This window comes from Nomia melanderi, chromosome 9 (assembly GCF_051020985.1).
Source record: "Nomia melanderi isolate GNS246 chromosome 9, iyNomMela1, whole genome shotgun sequence".
NCBI lineage: Eukaryota > Metazoa > Arthropoda > Insecta > Hymenoptera > Halictidae > Nomia > Nomia melanderi.
In genome coordinates, this window is record NC_135007.1 from 7,474,846 (window position 1) to 7,495,676 (window position 20,831).

A 20,831-nucleotide genomic window follows, 5' to 3' on the forward strand; every position below is an offset into this window, starting at 1 on the left:
CACCCCTCGTGTTTATCGTTCATTTGATCTTAGTTCCTATGATAACATCGCGCTACCAGATCCATTAGCTTTCACGCCGAACACCCTTCACTCCGCGTTTTGATACAGACGACGCGTATTGCTTGTATCCGTTTGTAATGACCGTGTCCTCTAACATGAAACCGCGCGATTTTTATCCATCTCCATTGCAATTTGTTTAAAACGTCTGCTGTCTGTCATGCGTTACCCTCGATTGAAATTAATAGGGACAGAGGAATTTATTTTACGATCAACCAAATTGATCACGATGGCACTTGAAATTGTTATTATTTGAAAGCTGGTTTTAATTGAATTGAAAAACAATTTACTAGATTTTCTTACAAATAATTCTAGTTTACCGTTCGGGTAATTCGTATTTAGTTTTTATTTTTTAAATATTCTTTTTAAACCTAAATATTTATTTAAGTTCTCACTTTATAGCAACGGATTCGGGTATAATATTTTCTGTAAGCTTTCTGTGTATTATTGTTAACCTTATGAAAGGTAGAAGCAATTTATACGATATTTTCATTTTACTCGACTTATCTGTAGCTGCACGACCATATGGAACAAACTATATCAACATTCGATATTACTGGATCCAGCGTAGCCATGTTGTTTCAGTTTGAAGATGAAACATTTCCACTTGCTCGCAGGGAAATATCGAAAGGGAGACCTAACATTGTCGAACTCGTTTCTCACGTTCTCCAATAATGCTGGTACACGATTCTCGAATGTATCTGTGTACAAGGTATACACTTCAGCTCATAAGAATTGTATGCCAACCCTGTTCTTGCGTTGTTGACTCATTTCTAGGCATCGTTTGGGAAAGAAAGGAGCGTTCTACTTTTCGAGTGTTTATTGTTCCTCTGAAACTCAACATTATCAACATTACTCCTTACTAGACTGTAGATTTTTGTTTTCATATTCACGAATAAAAAGATTCAATCCTTTAGAACATTTCATTCCTCTTTATACCTTTATTTTATTGAAACTGGAAATCTCTTATTCACAAGACTTGACGGTTTCCGTAGAGAACGAATTACACACTCATCTTCAATAACTAATTAACAATTATTAAGCTATATAACAATTTTAAAACGTTCTAGACTTCCAAACTATTGTACACAACATTCACATGATTATTATCTAAATAAAAATTCAACCAGAACATATCGAACAACCTGTTTTATTCAAATTATTTAATTTATTCTATAACATCATCCGGGCGATGGTCAGTGCCGAGAGGATGAATTATTTTAAACTCGCTAAAAAACTGAATCAGAATGAACGTGAAGTATAATGTATACAAAAGGAAACCGTACGATCTGCGAGCGATTGCGCCAGTAATATTTAAATAAATGATAGTTATTAATAACGAGAAGAGTAGGTAAGTGAAGCTTCCGGGCGCCATGTCGCTCATTCTCATGCGCGTGCGGTGATTTGGGTGCTTCATGGCGTCCTTTCCATAAGTTAAGCCTAATCCCAAAAGTGTATTAAACATCGGCCCGCCGAAACAAGCCGCGTATCCCATCCGTGGAAATCCCTGTTTAGCTATGGCGATGTTTGATATCATATCTGTAAGCAGATTTCGCCAGGTATTAATTGCTAGTTAACAGCCGAATGAAGCGTTGTTTAGACATCCGAGCGCTGATTGTGAGTTGCAATCCGCATGACTTCCTCTTTAAATATTTAATGCATCGACTGTTATAAAGCATTCTGCCTTCCGTTTGAATTGATCGCAGAGTTTAATGTAAACGATAATAGTATCGCGCTATACGACATAAAGAGAATAGGCCAATTAATATACAATCAATGAGAAATTCGATAATCGTTGCAATAATCTGGTGTAGTTCTTGATAGTAACATTTGGACTAGAGTCTATTGCTTTCGAATATATTCTACAATTAAAAATACAAAATAACGATTTAGGCCAAAATATTTTTGCATTCGTAAAATAATAAAATGGGAATTAATAATATTTTTCATAGCGTTCTTTAAATACTTATGTTATATACACATCTCGAATTTGATTTAATTTGAACGTTTGAATCGTTAAATGTTTTCTTTTAAATGAAACTCAATTCTTTATATAATATAACTACTTAAAACAGTATAATAAAACAGTATCGTGAGGAATATCGAACAACAATTGGCCGGTGATTTATAAGGAAATTAATAAAATTAAAAATGGAAAAATTAAAATCCAGGTGTAGATGTGTATTGTGACATTATCTAACCACTCACCGCCCACGCTGTTACCCCATGCAAGGAACGTGATACCGAGCATGGCGTCTGATATACTGAAAGCGTATCCGACGCATTGGAGGACTGCCATCACTTCCCCGGCAACCAAATAGACCGTCAGCATGGCGGCCAGAAATCCAAAAAATGCGAAAGCCTGCAATTAATTGGTCACTGACTGTTACGATCGCGGCACGGGTTACAGAAAATGGCAGTGGTCCGAAATAGTCGATGAGAATCGTGGTAGGGAACGAAAGTACGTACTCACATTGTGATACTTAGGTACGCGGTCCACGTTGGTTTTAAGGAATACAATTACACCAATTACCGTGCCGGTAACGAGGAATATCGGTAGGATTGGAACGGGGCCAATATGACCATGCCAGACTGCAAAAGAAGGGTGAAAATGAGACGACGCTTGAGTTGACTAATCGGGTCGTTTCAGCTCCGTATTTGTCCTATAATGGCGGACAAAGGGTAGTTTAAGCGTGATATTTTTCTGCCAGAGCCTATACAGTTTAATATCACTGGGCAAATTGCTATTCTTCTTACAACTGTGATTCAAACGAAATCTAAAGGAAAATTCTACATTTCCATATTTCTAGAAAATTTTCTTCCACTTTACCATAGAAAAATTGCGAACCTCTGTTCCGAATGAAAACAATTTAAACAATGTATTAGACACTTGAAAGTAATAGAGTAAAATAATATTAAAAAATAAAGCTAAAGAATACGAGCAAAGGATTCTGAAAGAAGTGTTTCTTGAAAATACTTTTATAATAAAATGAAAGAAAAGTGCTTCTAGCAAAGCGCTGAATATATTTTTCTTCTTGTTATGATTAAGTACGGTGGCCAATGGAACACGGACACTAGACGATTTGTTTCAAGTTCAGCTAAACACAGTCGATTTGTAAATTAAACAGAAAAAAGGGAACGCTGGGGCGGTCGTATTTCATCGCAGCTGAAAATATGTCTGGGAGAGCTTGAGCTTTTATTAGTGGCGGCAATTTATAACGGCAGTCGTAGAAGTCGCAACAATTAATACGACTAACCGTTTAATAGAAACAATGCCAACGTCGGTGTCACACACAGCTGGAAGCAATTTAGCAGCTTGGACCAGCCTTTCTTTGCGGCAGTCGTGTTCACAAGTGGGATAAATAATTGTAGCAGAAACATGGCAGGTGCGCGGGTAATTAAAATGAATTTGAAAATCAGGTTCGCATTTTTCCAGTCCTCTTCGCCTATCGGCGTGATATCGTAAAGGAACTCATTGTAAAGTCCCTCCGGCCTGCCAGTGTCTTCTTCCATTTCTGGCTGTTCATCTTCCGCTAACGATGATTTATGTAAGAACCCCTCTCTCTTCAATTCGGCGGCGATTGCAACGTCTGGCAAGAAAGACACGCTTGAAAATTATACAGTACTTGACAATTCTGGCATAAAATCATTAGCGGCTACCCCAATTAAAAATATAAAATGAATTTCCACTTATTAACCCTCTGCTTTTAGAATTTTTTCCGCGACGGCGCTCATCTGCTGTTAATAATTAGCTAGACGAAAAAAGAACTCTATTTCCATCACGAGCCTGCGTATATTTTTAAATATAAATACCGCCTCGTATGAAAAAATAATAATATCCATCTTTTTTAAATTAAAAACAGTGTTCGGTAAAAGTGGTACTAAAAAAGTAATAATGTTTTGGAATTCAAATAAGTATTAAAAAATAATAATATCCATTTTTTTAAATTAAAAACCCATTCAGTAAAAGTAACACTAAAAAGTTAAAAAAAAAGTTAAGCAAACAAATATTACTCAAAGGAAAGCTTACTCTACGAACATGATCAAACGAAGAAGGAACATTTGATTCGGAATAATATTGATAAACCATTTATAAGAGCAACTAATGAAAAACCGCGGTCAGAATCGATCTCGATAAAACGCAATTCAAAAGTAACTGCAGGAATTGCTGCTCGAAGCACCGTCCAGGGAGAGTGGCATTTTTCAAGAGCCCGGGAGCGTTCCTGAAGAGCCGAGTGAAAGATTCATGGGTACGAGGTGTTCAATTTTAATTTAATGAATTTTTGGAGAGTAGGTGATCAATCGTGGGAACGGGATTCGTACCGAGTTTAGCACGCAGACCGAATGCGCGTGGCCTCACGGGAATCCTAGGAATCGCGGCTACGTCCTTGTTCGCCAAGTAAGTGCGCAGGACGTCTGGATCCGATACACTTGGGATCCTGCCTGGAAAAGTACGTAAGGAAGTCTTCGCTGGCGAGAATCGATAGCTGCAGTGGCGCAGGCAAACTCTTTTGTCTTTGCCGGTTGTCGGGACGCACCGAAATATGTATGCACTCTTTTAGCCTTCCGGCGGACAGACAGCGTAATGATTGACCCCCGTTGCATACTAAGCACGTAAATTGACAAAAAAAAAGAAAGGAACGAGAAAGGAAAAAGGAAAAACGAGACGAAAAGGTAAAGAAAAAAAAAATTCGAACCGCGTTCTGCATGTCAAACAGCTCGAAGCTCGAAGCATTCGAACGTAAGTACTTTACTCTTTGTCGTTTTATCGGGACAAAGAGAGCTTCTGCCTCTAATGAACTGCAGTTACTGTTGGTTCAAGCTGCGCGAAAGGTTACGTTCTCCACGTTTGTATGTCTGAACGGTGAAACTGTAAATGGAGTTGTAAAGCGGGGCGAATGTCGCGCATCGACTTATTGCTTGCGCCGCTGACGTTTTATTTAACTACTAAACGGTGCTTAATACTGCGCGAGCTATCTGGAGTACACGTAGCTCTTATGCTCTCGCAATTTATACTCTATATCAAAAGGAAAGTTGAGCATAGCATTCAATAAAGTTAACGTAGTCAAAATCGAATTATCAATTTCAAGGGGCAATTGAAAGTGACGTTGAAATTAGAAATTTGTACGTAAATGGAACTAACTTGTAATTATTGCAAGTGGAATTATTCAATGCGAGTATAATATTATTATTCGAATAAAATTTCAGTGCTGGAAGTTCTGCTGGGTTCCAGATTTTATTATTTAAGTGAAATATTCACTTTTACGATGGTTATTCTTAGAGTTATTCTCGACAGTTATTTTAGAGCTTCCAATGGCAGGCTGATCGATATTTCTGAATAGATACCGAATCAATGCTGCAAATAATTTTATTGTGAAGCACGGTGAATAGACCCCTCCAATGTTATCGCGTAACTTTTCGTCGGACAACACAGATTCTCTAATTAAACCATAACTATCCGGTTGCTGTTATTGTTCAGAATTTCTATGCCCTTCCGTATCCCCATTCCCAAGAATAATATTACACCGCAGTCGCATTAAGGGTCTCGCGATTAAATTAGGGGTAACGTTATTCTTTCAAATGGGTTTCCCCCGGTGGATTCGTATATAAAATATTTCATATCGCGCCAAAACACTGCAGAACTCTTTCTTCCAGTTAAGATTTGACTACGCCAATGGACGTGCCGTCGGATGCCCCGAAAACTCGTGGAAAACGAAACGCACTTTTCAGCTTTTCCTCCCTGGTGTCGTGTATCTGCATTAATACCACCAGCACAATGAAGATTACGTAGCATAAAACGAAGCCTGCAACAGAGACAAAAACTAAACTTTTGTTTTCCACGTCTTCTTCGAGTTTTATTGAAAAAATACGATGGAATTCAGGTATTATTGTTTCATATATATAATTTATATATGTTTTTTATACATTTCCATAAAATTCAGTGCAGTAAAACGTTTAATTAAAATGTTCATTTCGTTACGGACTTCACGAAACTTCTATAAAATAGAATACATTAATTTTGTTCAAAATTCTAACGATGAAAATTGTTATAACGAACACTGTTCTCTATCAATATTTCGTATACACGAAATTTATTAACGTCATGAGTATAATTCTTTATTAATTAATTAGCAAAAAAAGTACGAAGAAAGAACGTTCTCGCAGCGTGTATTACGAGTCTAGTATTCAATCGAAGATCAAACTCGTTAAGACCAATTAATACTGCTTCTTATCCTTTCGTCGGTCTGTAAAGCTATTGGTGGAGTACATAAAACGCGGTCTAGAATTCATACCGTTCAAATGAATGTTCATTCACAATGCAGCCGCATATCGCGCGCGAACAATTTCATTCGGTTCGCGTTCCTTTCCTCCGGAGCGGACCACTTGTGCGGAAGGGGAGGAACGTTTAATTGATCGCGGCTTTCGAACGGATTCTAATTGTTTCGCGGGACGCTTTAATTGTTTTCCTGCGGCCGATTTGAAATTTTCTTCTATCGATTCGATTCGGCTCAATGATAGCCTCGCCCTCCTTTTTCCTCCCCCAAATTTTTGTTCGCAGCCCCGAAACGAAAAAAAAAGTAAAATGGGAAAGCTTATACGATAGAAATTCGTCGGCGGCCAGATTGCGAGGAAACCAACGGCAGAAAGATCGCGGCTTCGCTTAATTAAATTCGCCCCAGAGTTATTGTTATTGCAGAATTAAACCGCGTACTTATACCTCCTCATGGAGGAAAGTTTTCATTTTGCGTGATGCGCAATGTATTCGATTCCTGTATATTATACTCTTTTTCAAACATTCCTCGAATTGTTCCGACCCAATCTAGAAACTCATCACCGGATATTATTTTTCACGAAGTAAATTTCATTTTCAGCCTGCAGTGTACAATGGAAAAGAAAACAAGAGCTGCATATTAATTGGAAGTTAACATGAAAATATTTGAAATAAATAGTGTTCAAAATATTCGAAATAAAAAAAAAGGAAAATCTTGATGTCTTGGATAATCCGTAATCGTGACAAATCACAATATATCGAATAATTTTTTATCAGCTGTATAATAAATGAAAAATTAGAAAGCGCTTCAAATGAAATTTGTAATTTCTAAGTACGAATTACTATTTTACGTTCATTAATATATTGTTGTAATTTTTGTGCGTACAGATATTTTTAGAGAATTTTAGAGAAACTTTATTTCCCCTTCACGAATTTCTAACTTGGACCAATTTGTTTTAGTTCTAAACCTGCTCCCCATCAGCAGCATGATTCTTAGCTTCATCAAATACCGAGTATCAAATGGGAAATTTCTAAGCTAACCCACTTTAGTCAGGTCCACAGAGACCTATGCATCCTGAGCCTTTAATCCTCGGATACCGGATGCTCCATTAGGATACTAAACGAACAGACGAAACGTGAACAGATATGAACGATGTTAGATTCTGTACCATTATACTTGATAAAATTGAAATAAATAAAAATAAACAAAACCAGAAAAATATGAAAATAATCCTGAGCATATCGAAGAATAACTTTTAAATTTAAATATCAACTTAATTCAAAAACACATCTCTCAATTTACTTCAAACCTAAATAATCTTTAACCCTTCACAAACAACTTCACTGCTACTGCCTCTACAGTTCCACTTCTTTCATTTAAACTTAATTATCATCTATTTTGTAGAATCAAACACAACCACGAAGACACAGAAATAAATCTAAACTATTAACCAATCATACCATCTGTAATGCAAAGAAAAAGCTTCGAAAGATTTGAAAGAAATCGATAATTTAGCATCACGAGGTGTAAACATCCCCTGCGAAGTTCTCAACTCCAACTTGCGCGAATTACTCCACTGTAAAAGCGTACATTTTCATAAAGATCCGTCCCTTTATTGCTTCCTCCAAGAACGCGCGCACGCGTGTATTCTTCCGAAGAATTCTTGCGAAGTATAAGACGCTCGAAGACCTACCACCCAGGTGGTAGATACTTCATTGTTTATGGTAAAAAGATAAGAACCGCATGCAGTGCGCGGTCGACCGTGCTGCAACAACCGTGCGAAAATGACCGAGCGTGTTCGGAGAGGGTTAAAAAGATCCTGTACGTACTAAAAGCTTCCCAGAGGTGGATAGTCTCGTCTCGCACGACGTAGCTGATCCAGCACACAGACAGCATGTAAAAGCAGGCGTCCCTCATGAGAGGCTTCAGGTGGACCCGAAAGGGCTTGACTACTGCGACTGAACCGGCGATGATCGCTGTGACGAACACGCCTGCGCCGATTAATTCCGTGAACATGATTATCCCTTCGTCGCTGCCCGATACGAGAGACGTAAAGATGTCAGGCGCACCGTTGCCGAATGCCAATATCGTCACCCCGGCTATATTCTCCGACAACCGCATTACAGTGGCTATCACCGCTAGTGACGGGCAAAAGCTGCACGAACGGAAAGAATGAAAACTGACGGGGCTCCTGTATAACTGACCTTTTAGTGTCACTATATTTCCAGGAAGATGTTACATTCGATATTAGGTGAGTCTGGTTTCGAAATTTGAATTTCAGTGTTTTCAGGTTTTTCTTTGTCGTCTCTTACATGAATATTGAGTTTGTTTTATTTGAAATTCGATTGATCCTTATGAAGTCTATGAGGAGTGTAATATGTATTTGGTTATTTAAGATAATTAATATTGATTATGAAATATTAACAAATTAATTTGGTTTTCAGTACTCAAAATGCAAGTTCGTAGTTATTAGATATAGAACGGTAGGAGTGGATGTATTAATTTATTAGGATCACTGTTACGATGACTTATAATGATCAGTCGAGCTTATGTCATAGGCCCAAGTCCAGAATTATAAAAAATTTAAAAAAGGGGAAGAAGAATTTGTCGTGATCTTAATTGTTCTTAAGAAGAACATCATAACGCGTGTGGAGAGTACATTTATACGATTTCCACGATGTTTACGGTTATCACTGCTTCATCCGCTGAATATCACCATTGAGACCGGTAACAGATTGCAAGTGCTTACGCTGCACTTAAATAATGTGCAGTCACGAGGACACGGCGGAACTGTGATATTATTATCGCCAACATCCTTGAGTTTTATTAGGGCTGCGAAACGTCTTTCCACCGCGTTGCGGACAAGAAACGTTTCTTTTTAATGGCAGGAATAAAGCTCCTTCGGCCGGCCGGATTAAAGTTGAATCGGTTTCCGCGTGAGGATACGTCGATTCTCACGCACGCGATGTGCCATTATTCACCCTTTACCGGACACAATGTGCCGTAAAAGACTTTACGCGGCCTGCGAACATTCACACTATCTTCTCCCTTTTTTTTATGGATACCATTAGGATTTGATTCGCGCAATAACCGTATTATTGAGAAACATCGGATTCCCTTTCGTGTATCTTGTGTTTAAATGATAGGGATATATGAATTGTTAAAAAATAGTTAAACATTGATATTTTGAGGTAGAATTATTTTATAATTGCATTATTGTATGTGGATGTAACGTAACGATAATTAATAGTGCATGAGACGTTAATTTAAGAATCGAGAACAATCCTTAAAAGTTTGGATCAACGTAGAACTTTAACGTCGTTATTATTATATTTAAATAGGAATCGTGAAAGAACTATTATTTATATTGATAATCTCAACAAGTATACAAACATTAATATTCCTGATATTAGATTTTTTATTAATATAATATATTTTGAGAAAGGTGAATCTCTATTTGTGATAGCTTTTAAGACTGTTATTTAGTTAAATGAAGACTTATTTGGCGAAAAATATTAGTTATATTTAAGTGCATATTTAATATTCGCTTTTTATTGTAGAAATAATTACTTACAAGTTGTCTGCTGTAGTCCCTAATATTAGGAACATATATAAAAGCCATAGAACCATGAGTATCAATCCGACAGCGAATAAACCAATATTCTCTGAGTCAAAATTGCAAAAAAGGAATTCCGTGTATTGAAATACGGAATCCGTGATGCAATCACGGGTTGTGCGCACCCATTGACAGCGTTCTCGGGCTGGTACTTGCCAAACGTACGAACAATCATCCTGCACCAATGCAAAATGCTAATTAGAGATTAATATTCTTTTAATGGATAATTATACTACCAAGTAAAATTAATTAGATATTTATTTAAGTTGTCAAACATCAAATTTTATTCAATTTTAATAATCTTCCAATTTTTATATGCATATTTATACGAACTTTCTATTTGATTTTCTGAAAATATAAAGAAGTAAAGAGTAAAATGAAAAATAATTTATATTCTAGTATTACAATGACTTCGATGTTAATGCCATCTTTCTAAATAAATAAGAAAACAGTATTCAACAAATTTATTTTACCTCACGTATCGGTAGATGTCCATGTCTTAAAAAATATTCTGACCACCCCGCACTCATATAGTCTATCCTTAATGCAAATATCAAGTTAATAACCTATTCATACGAAATTGAAAATTATTCACCAATTGTCGCACTGTCAATTATCTGAAACTGTACTTATCGAAATACAGAGAACTTCAAGCGGTCATTGAATTAATTGGTAGATTAAGATGTAATAACTGTACCCAATTGAAAGTTTTGTTTCAAACGTTTCGTGCAACAAATAAAACTGTCCTTAACAGTTGGAGGATTGCATATTATTTCTGTTAGCTTCGTTCTTTTTGTATTGAATCGCATTCAAAGTCGTAAAGGGGGGACACGATACGCCCCCTAATTTATAACTACGCCTTTATTCACCGAATGAGAGACGCGACCGGCTTTTCCGGCTTCCTGTTTTTGCTACACTGTGCCCGTGCATTCATAATAAAGTGCGGGTGATATAACGTTGGAATATGCAAAAGCTTCTTTCCCCCACGTAAGGCGACTAGTGTATATCTATATAATAGAATGACATTTTTCCCTTTTTTCGGTAGCCCAAGTGAATCTTGAAACTTTAATGCACTATTTCTAAGAAACGTAATTCAAACACATTCATCCAATTTTATTTCATTTATATTTGGTTAGAAAATTAAAAAGATTACTAAAGAATTATTAGCTATATTTCATTGCTGACAAAATTCATACAAGAGGGATTAAGGTAAGGGTAAAATATAATATTCAAACTTTATTTGAAATATTCGAAGGGCATTTATATTAAGTATAAATTTTATAAGTACATATTCTGATGTTAGTTTAAGGATGCAATTACATACAATATTAAATTTAAATGTTGAAGAGAGAGAGGGGGGGGGGAGAGAGAAAGAGAGAGATTATCTTGCATAAGCAGAAGTGTTCTTGGAAACTGCACGACCCTGACGTAAAATAACTAATCATAACAAGCAGGATAAACTTCGGTTAAGACACTCGACGTGACTGAACTGAAGTTACACGAAATCCAATCTCTACTATCTTAAAGTGAAATTCAAGTCCTATTTAAGTTGGCAAGAACGTTCCAAATGTCTCAAAACCGACATTTTATAAATATATTTAGTTTAAAAAGCAACAGAGTATCATTCTTGGAACACACGTATCATTAAATTATTACGAATACTGAAACAATCATTATTGTTTATAATAAACTTTTTGTTAAAAATGAAAATATTTCTTAGTCAAATTTCTTATGAACATTCATCGATGTGTATACCTTTCGTGAATAATTGCGCAACAATTTAAATAATTTGTATGCGATCCAAATGGTAATTAAAATTACAATGATTGCAATGCAAATAACGTCTAGCAACAGATATTGGTACCACGCTAGATTTACTACTTCAGTCTTCAAGGAATTCGGTCCGTGACGAAGTAAGTACTCTATCCAGTACACAGCTTCTTCTGTGGGGTGAATCAATCGATCTTTGAACTGTAACGAAGTTTTCCTCGCCACTTCTGCGTAGCTATGAATTGGAAAAAACAAGTCAGATTATTTAGAAGAAAAATATTTTCGAACTAGATCTTACAAGATAAACGATTCCTTAAATATCTAGGAGAAATAGACTTTGATTTCAGGATCATATTCATAGTTTCAGAATGACTTTACATACAGTTGATAAGATACATGAACACGGGAAGCATCGAGTTAATGGAATCTATTCAAAACTTATAGTTGGTTCAACGCAGTACGATTAAACTAACCAAGCAAGTGCCTTCAGTTCGAAGCAGTCTACACACAAGCCAGGCACGTGTAACGCGTGTCGTAATTTCATTACATAGGTACTCCGCCAGGAGTTTGAACGTACGGAGTAACGAAGATATTTTTGATGAACTTAATCAGATACGTGGAAACAAGGGAAAATTTCAATTGAAAATTGTTTCTATATTTATGACAGCGAAATTAATCATTCTTAAAGATAGTAAAGAAACTATACTTATAACCAGAAGTATTAAACAACAGTTGTGACAAGTTTTAAATGTTTTAGAAAAATTACGACAGATATTTCAATATTTGATTCGACTCTGATTTCAGTATCTCACGGTTTCAATGTGTGTAAAATAAAATACTTGAAATAGATTTTATTTAAAACGCAATGTAATACATACAAAAGTTAAACAACAGTTCAACAGGGAAATTTTGAAAAAAATAGGAAAGTACAACGGTTCGAGAAATATTTATTTTCTCTTTCAGTCGGAACTTCATTCGGTTTAATAATATCCGTGATATACTCGGCCCAGAAACTAGAAACTCGATAAAACTCGATAGCCGGAATTCGCGGTCTGCAGGAATGAAGATATTCTCACTTGGGGATAATTGTAATTGGTAACAATGATTTGTAACCGGATGAATGGTTAATGAGGGTAGTAACGAATGTACCACCAATTCAAAAGTCAACAATGGAATTTCGCACGCGCGTGCCGAACGCACTTATCGTCGTGCAATTGTCATTCGCTAACTGTGCGCCGACCATTTGATTGTAATGCAGCCATGTTTTTGCGGTGTTAATATTATCTAAACGGGCGAGAACATTTAATGAACGTTTGCGACACTCAATTAATGGACTACGTATATCATAACAATCGGAACATTATATTGTATTATTTATTATCATCAATTAAGCCAAAAGTCACTTTCAGAACGACCCATATAAATATTTTCTAAGCTATACCTTCTTGTATAGTAAAACGGAATATTTTTTAATCTACAGAACGATGCACTTATTAGCCAGATTTTCTATAGTAAATAACGAGTACATAGAAAATAAGACCGTGCTTATTATTTTAGTCTATTGTATCGTATACGATTAGGCTCGTATCAACTTTCCCTTGTGACGCTCAAAGATACGTAGCATTTCACTGAAAAAATTGAGTGTTGTTTCGTCGAATGTTCCCTCAGAAAAAATTATGCACATGGAAAATTTACATAGACTATTATGTCGGTTATAAAAGCCGAAGAAACTATTTTCTCTTTCATTTTTTCCGTACACTTGCCATTTACGAGAGGAACACCGGTTAGCAACTGCGTGAACAGCTTGCATAAAACTATGCACCATGCGAACGCGCCGCCGTAAAAAGCTTGTTCTTTTCTTTATTTCTGTAAATAACTCTTTCGTTCCAGTTTTTAATTTTCATTCAATTATTATCCAGACAAGAAATTTCCGTACGGATGAAGAGCGAAGGTTCTAATTACCTCTTGTTCGTGAGCAGCTCGTTCAAAGCGCTCGATATTGCCTCGTATGAGAGTTCACCGTAATTCAGCTGCAAAGCCAGACCTTTTTTCACAAAGTAGGCCATGTTCAAGTGGTGGTCGCCGAATAAGGGCATCCCAAGAATCGGAACCCCGCAATAAACCGCCTCTTGGGTCCCGAGCAGTCCACCGTGTGTGATAAACAGCCGCACATTCGGGTGACCTGGGGATATCCGTGTAATAAGTTTATGTGCCACCAACCATTTTCCTTACCTATTTACTTCGGCATACTTTCCTGGCGGTGACCGCGCACTGCCAATATATCACTGGATAGAGTAGCCTAGCTGAATTGATATAGAGGCAGGATAAAGGAATTTTCGATTGATAGAACCCTCCCAATAATAAATGTCAATTATTTAATTATAGACTATCCTGGGTTCGGATTCGATTAATTATTTATGAATTCCATACCTTTCTGGCTATCAACTGATCTATATTTTCAGTAAAATTGTATTTTCTGTATTTTAATTTAGCATTAAATCGTCAGGATCGAAATTTCTGTAGACTAGCTACCTGTTAAAAAGCAATCTCTGTGGACAACAGAATGTTTGAATATGAAATTGTAAATATTTGTAACCATTAGCCGTTTTGAAGGTACATAAATATTATTATGTATTTATTTGGACAATATTGTAAATACACACTGCGCGGTTTATGTTCTCGGGAAAAATAAATAATTTATATAAATCTGAGGTAATGTTATAGAATGTAATAGAATGGAAATTTCTATGTTTGAAATGTTGTCTATCCAACAGTACGCTTTAGATATGAATTATTGAGAGCGTTTATAGTACTAAGCAGTGATCGATTTGTCAAGGAACTGCAGATTCGTCAACAACAATTTAGTGCCGACTGTCGTCTGCAAATCAGTTACTTCGATTGCGATCGTTTGCATGCAAAGTGATCTGACTGCTAACAGCATACGAAATGAATCGTGCAGGTAACGTGCCAGTAAATTTGGACCCATTCCAAGATTTAACTCGAACCTAACCTCAATCTTGCCCATCCCTAATTCGCACATTATTCTCATCTCATAATTCGCGCTGCATTCACGGACCGCCTCCAAATTAAATGGTCACATTGCGTATAGAAACGTTCTTGTTCCGCTAAACATCGGAATCCTACTTCCAAAGCATTAAATATTTTTATAATTCATTTATCTCGGTGACCAAACGTTTACATCTATAAACGCTGGAATTCATTGCACGACATTAATGCGTTACAAGGCGTGAATAATCTCAACATATAATTTTTAACATGCTTTTACAAAATAGGATCAAGTTAACCAAGCAGGATAATTCGATATTTAATTACATTCTCTTCACAAAGTTATTGTTACTCTCTTCACGCGCGAAAGATAAAAGAGATCATATGAGAATTAGTTTTCTGTTTAACTTCTGCTTAAATTCATCGAGCGTTCATGTAATTCGACTGTTATCACAATACAAGCATGCCAAAGTAATTAGAGAAATTTAATTTTTTTATCGGTGGCAGTGTTTAATTGTCATTGAGCTATAATTTTCGATATTCCATTGTACATCATGTTACATTCCATTTTTCAGTCGATACGTAACAAAAACGAACACAAACACGGTTAAACACTCTTCGTAACCTGACACGACGAACGTTTAAAGTGCTACACCCGATGTGGACAAAAATCCCCGTAGCAAATTTCAATTAAATTATCCTACAGAATTTATAAGACACTTGCGGGAAATCATTTTCTGTTATTAATTTTCAACTCTGTTCATGAATTATTGATACGCGCGAAAGAGGAGAATAAATGCTTAATTGAATATCAAACGGAGATATTTATATAATACGCTTATTACTCGTTCATTGCGCGCTCATTATCGGGCAATTCAAATAAATATTGTTCCCAATTTAGACGGGATTGTGTTACGCGCTCAATCGCGAACCAATCAATTTCAGAGAAAGAAACCTACATATACGATTTAACTCGTTCGTGTCAATCCTTATTAATTATCGTCCGATTTATTGATTCGATTCGCGTTCCCCCGTAAAATTTTTATCGCGGTATAACCCGGAGATGTTCGTGAAGCGAGATAGTTTCGTCGGTCATTTCGTGATCAGCGTTTGATAATGTACGCCGGATAGTTGCAGTCGGATAGGGATGGAAGTAAAAAAGAATGTATACGTACACAGTATGGAGAGTTGGGGCGCCCATTCGATGCACTTAACGTTCTTGGGCAGCGTCGGCATTTTCTCTTTGGAGCACTTCCACAGTATTTGCTGCGGTAGTTGTTCGAATGCTTTGTAAAAGGCAGCGAGCACCCGTGCCGGCATGGTTGTCGAGTTCAGTAGCGATCCGAGGCTAAAATAAACAACGCCATCTTTTCCTTGGCCGTCCAGGTAATCTTTGAGATTTTTCGGCAACGGTTTCGGACCCGACGCTGGAATGTGCATACCACCTAGCTCTTTAAATGCAGGCGCTTGTACGCGAGGTGTGCTGACGGTCGGATGCCCGTTCGTCAGGATCAACGATATATTCGATCGCAAGCTATCGAAGTCCGGCAAATCTTCGCCGAGATACTTCTTCGCTATTTGATAGCTCGGTTGGTCGGAAAAGTACCTGCAACAGAATAATTGAAAACGTAATGGAGTTAAGGAAACAGTAATTTAATTTTAAGAGTTTCTTAGCGAGGATTTTTTTCTAATTGTTGTAATGTGTTTTTGTCATAAGAATGTATCAGGTTTAAAATTTTGTATATTTCGTTGTATAGTAATTTAAGTGAGAGTTCATTTATTATTGCAGTATTTGTGGTGAACAAAATTACTTGTACGCCACTGGATTTGTTATAATATGTTATTGTTACTATTATTACTTTTATTATCATCATTTACTTTTAACATGTAGATGTAAATATGGTTTTTGGCGGTTCGATGTACGTATCGGATATTATTGCTATAGTTATTATGAATGTTATTACATATACTGTTAATAAATATGCATTTTATAGAGAACAAAGATCGTATAATGGAGATATACAATATACAAAACGAGACTAGATAGCAACGATTATTTATATATATTTATATTTATTTTTCCTGCACTTTTTCTATGATTTGAACGTATTATAACATACTTGTGAAGGACTTTGGTATACAAAAAATTCCACGAATTCTCCACTCTTTGGAAAATGTCCATTCGATCGGTGAAACTGCTGAAGAGATTCGGAATGTAGCTAGGTGTCTCGGGGTTCCCTATGACCCCATATGACCAAGGTAAAGCAACACAAGTTATCACTGACACCACGATAGGTATCTGCATTTTATGAGCAATACCCAGGAAACAATCAGTAGCAAACATCTCGACGATGAACACGTCAAACTTCTCTTTGGAATTGATAATTTTTTGCAGTTTGGAGTTCTGGAACAGCGGATCACATATCATGATACCGCAATGTTTGAAAAATTCCGGCAGCATCTCAATCCCGGGCTTTACAGTAAATCCGTCTAAGGACATAGTGCCGTCTAGACTAGGCAAGCTGGAGGACACGTCCACGTCCGTAAAATTCGACAGTGGTACTTTTTGAGGAAAATGCGTCACAGACACGACATCGTGACCCTTCTCGGCCAGTCTCTTCAGCAAAGGTTCGTACACAAAATAGTGACTCTTGGCTTGAAACGGGATCAATGCTAAAATTCGAGCACCTTTGGCGGTAACAATCACACAGCTGATCACCATAAATACGAATAAAAAATTCATCTTGAATTGCCCCGGAAACAAAGTTTACTCTTTGAACAGAACTCGTCGAGAGATGATCAGACGCGAAGATATCTTTGCAATGTTACGATGATAGTTGCTTTCAGAAAACTGAACGGTGATAGCGGAATGAATGATACGTCTAATCTGGTGATTACCACGTGGTAAATGAGAGATAAAAATATGACAGCGAATGACTTTTTTAATGAATGGTAGGTATTTCATATTCCGATAGTTTATGGTTTAAAAATCGGAGTACTTTTCTATTGACGTTTTTGCAATGAATAATTAAATTCTGGAATAAAAATTGATTTTTGATAGTATCTTTGAGAGATACAATTATTTTATGTAAAGAAATAGAAATGGATATTCTGCGATTTGTGGGCGATATTAATTAAAGTAGTCTGGTAATTGTCCTCAGACACCTGTTTATCAGAAAGATAAAATTTTTAAATAAAATTCATCTACCTTAATAAATAATATATCTTGTTCTAAGATTATGAAATCTCTATATACACCTTCACACAACATTCAGCTGTAAGTTACGAAGGCTCCTTCTCGCGATGCTTATCATCGACAATGAGTAATCATTCTGTATATACAACAGTTTTAGAATTATCATGCGATATTACGAAATGAAGTTCACGAACGTGAGTAATGAAAATTCGTTTCTAAAATGTATCAGCGAAGCTTGACGAATTAATACGTAACCGCGATACTGATTAATTGCCTCTTTTTATAGGAGAATTTCCTAACGTATGTTGCAATCCCAAGTCTTTTTTCGAGGGCAAGATTACAGTGGTGCATTATTAAGAAATGCACCGGGGAAAAGGAAAAGCGTGGTAGAAGGTTAAAAGCAAACGAATGTAAGAAACCGACCGCTGGAAAGAATTCGAAAAAGAATCTTCGTTGTGAATAAAATCAGAGAGTCCTTCTAATGTCAGATTCCACTTAAAAATTATCGCCGATTAAATTGGTACATATTTCTTCGTCGCTTTGTTGCGCGATATTTAATGTATTAACTTATTTCGAGTTTTAATTCAATTACTTAATTAAATATTTTGCAATTAAGATATTATTCATCTGATGTTTATTACTCTTGAACTTTTTAAAGTAATTTACTTTCAAACAAAAATCTCGAGAGAATTCATTCCTTGCCTCTGTATATTCAAAAAGTATTTGTACATGGTTAATATTATCACAGGTGTCCTAAACAAATAAGCAGACGTTATAAACTTTGTCTTAACATCCGATTAGATAGGGAGCAAAAAGCTAAATGTCAGTGGTATTAATGAAGAGGGAACACAGGTATAAATTCACATATCTATCCATGAATCTTGTCTAAAATAATTCACTTGAATTTTCAAAGTTTCATTTGTATTTATATATTTCAAGCTCCAAGTATCTCCCATGAAATTAAGAAGAAATTACGATAGACGAATGTGGAAAGTATTATTTGAACTGCAAAGACAAGATCGAGGTTACCAAAACTGCAGGTAATTCGGCAGCGAGGAGAAGATAAAATGTAAATGCGGATCAGCACTGAAAGATACAATTTTCATTTCCCGAATCTTAAGTTATGAGGGTTGGATGTGTTTCTACAGCTGGAGAAAGGCTAAAGGGGATCCCACATTAACGACTCCAACTTTGTAAACCGATATAACTTGAGTTCCGCGTTCACTGCGGACGAATTTCATTCTCAAGATCCTTGGCTTTGTCTGCCCTCAGACTTCGAAATCACTTCACTCCAAGCCAACCTTTGGAAATTCTGTGGAATTGTTGGCGAATTTCATTCGGACTCCATCATTTCGGAATAGAACGCTTAATACGACGAAAAACCGCAGCGGTCTTGCCAATGTTTTGCTTGAAAATGTTTCAAATTTATTTTAAAGAGCTGCAGGAATATTTTCTGCGCGCGTCACTGTTTGAAAATCCCCTGACCCAAAAAAGCAATATGAAATTTCGGATAATGCTTTGCATAAATTTTAGGGGCACAAAACAGGTAGTCACTTGGAAGTTATACTTATTCCGAATAGATTTTGCACGAACGTTTGATCATTAACCGAATCTATTCTAGTAACAGCAAGCGTGCAATAGTATCTGTCACTTAAATTCGACTGTCAACGTAAATTTTGATCGCGAACGAAGTCATAAAACTTGCATGGTAACATAATTTCTATTTAAAGTGACAACTCAAGTCAGGTATTCAAATAAAGTTACTCGTATGATATTTCACGTCGTTTCCTTGCATTCGAATGACTGAAATCAATTAAATCAAATTAATAGATTATCACCCTAATAGCACTTATTATAAATTTATTCTTGAAGACTGAATTCACCATTGAATCGTAAAAAACATCATTTGCCATTCTCCAAATACCAGCGCTATTAGAAGATATCACTAAGTTAACACCAGTTTATCCCGTGAATAATTAACGCTTAATCAACAAAAGTAAAATAATCCAAGATCTATGAATTTCATCTAGAATTCACGAATTATTGAAACGCTATTAAAGTAATACATTTAGAATAATATCAACTGCAATTACATCTTCAAGGATAAATCAGCATAAAGAAGAATCAATTCCCGGAGTGATCGGGTTACCGTTTTGGATCGAACGTTTTCTATATGCCGCTAGGGACAGAGCATTCTCAACCGGGGCAACGATGATTTCGCATAATCGTATTAGGACATCTTATATAGAGGCGTATGCAAATGTATAATGTGGTTTCACGACCCACTTCCTTCGACGGTTGTGCCTTAAATCGGTCTACGAAATTAAATGGAACCGCCCTGGTAATTGCACCCTCTTATTCCGTGCTTTAATTAGTCGTCGACGATATCGCGAAAGTTTCCTGCAACGGTTGGCGCGAGAAACCCGGCCAGACAAGGAGCACAACATTCTTCTTACAAGCTAGCACTTGAAATTCAGATAAGAAAAGCTTCACCGTCATCTTCGCTGCTCGCCGCACCTTGCCCTACCTTTCGCTCTTTTTACCCCCGACCCTCGCTCGCTCGCCGCCTTTCCACTCTCGACCGTGTCCTCGTAACTGCCTCGCGTTGCTCTTTCGTCATTGTTTCAGCCCGCGCGGCGTGGCGGCGCCATACTTACCTCGCGTTTTGCATTCTCGTGTCGGAGTGCCATTTGTGACCTTACATTTCCGAATGAAAGTTTTCTATATTTTTTAATACCAGCCACTGAGAAACACGCCACGAAAGTAACGGCGGGGGACCATGTCGTACACGAAATCAGTGACGTGTTACGGAACACTAGTATTTATAATACGTAGCTTTTGTTTGACGTGTAAGGTATCAGGCATTTATGGGCATTCATCGTATATGTTTATACATTTCTGTCGTATAAGTTTT

General features: G+C 36.7%; 2 protein-coding genes and 1 long non-coding RNA gene across 3 annotated transcripts; 1 reads left to right on the plus strand and 2 right to left on the minus strand.

Moving 5' to 3' along the window:
* Positions 1-891: 891 nt before the first annotated feature.
* On the minus strand, positions 892-10,441 carry LOC116427779 (mitochondrial sodium/calcium exchanger protein). Its single transcript, XM_076370676.1, has 8 exons — positions 10,419-10,441; positions 8,159-8,484; positions 5,781-5,861; positions 4,381-4,500; positions 3,315-3,647; positions 2,531-2,649; positions 2,266-2,419; positions 892-1,596 (listed from the first exon to the last, which is right to left on the minus strand). The coding sequence occupies exons 1-8, from the start codon at positions 10,439-10,441 to the stop codon at positions 1,226-1,228; spliced, it is 1,527 nt and encodes a 508-aa protein (XP_076226791.1). The 3' UTR covers positions 892-1,225.
* Positions 10,442-11,191: 750 nt separating this feature from the next.
* Positions 11,192-17,590, minus strand: LOC116427780 (UDP-glycosyltransferase UGT5). The gene is made up of 4 exons (XM_031978541.2): positions 16,842-17,590; positions 15,897-16,327; positions 13,678-13,897; positions 11,192-11,950 (listed from the first exon to the last, which is right to left on the minus strand). Exons 1-4 carry the CDS (start codon positions 17,462-17,464, stop codon positions 11,662-11,664), a joined length of 1,563 nt encoding a protein of 520 aa, XP_031834401.2. The 5' UTR covers positions 17,465-17,590; the 3' UTR covers positions 11,192-11,661.
* A 368-nt stretch (positions 17,591-17,958) lies between these two features.
* Positions 17,959-19,023, plus strand: LOC143174921 (uncharacterized). Its single transcript, XR_012999420.1, has 4 exons — positions 17,959-18,111; positions 18,204-18,437; positions 18,666-18,769; positions 18,857-19,023. It is a non-coding gene; the product is annotated as an uncharacterized LOC143174921 (long non-coding RNA).
* Positions 19,024-20,831: the final 1,808 nt, after the last annotated feature.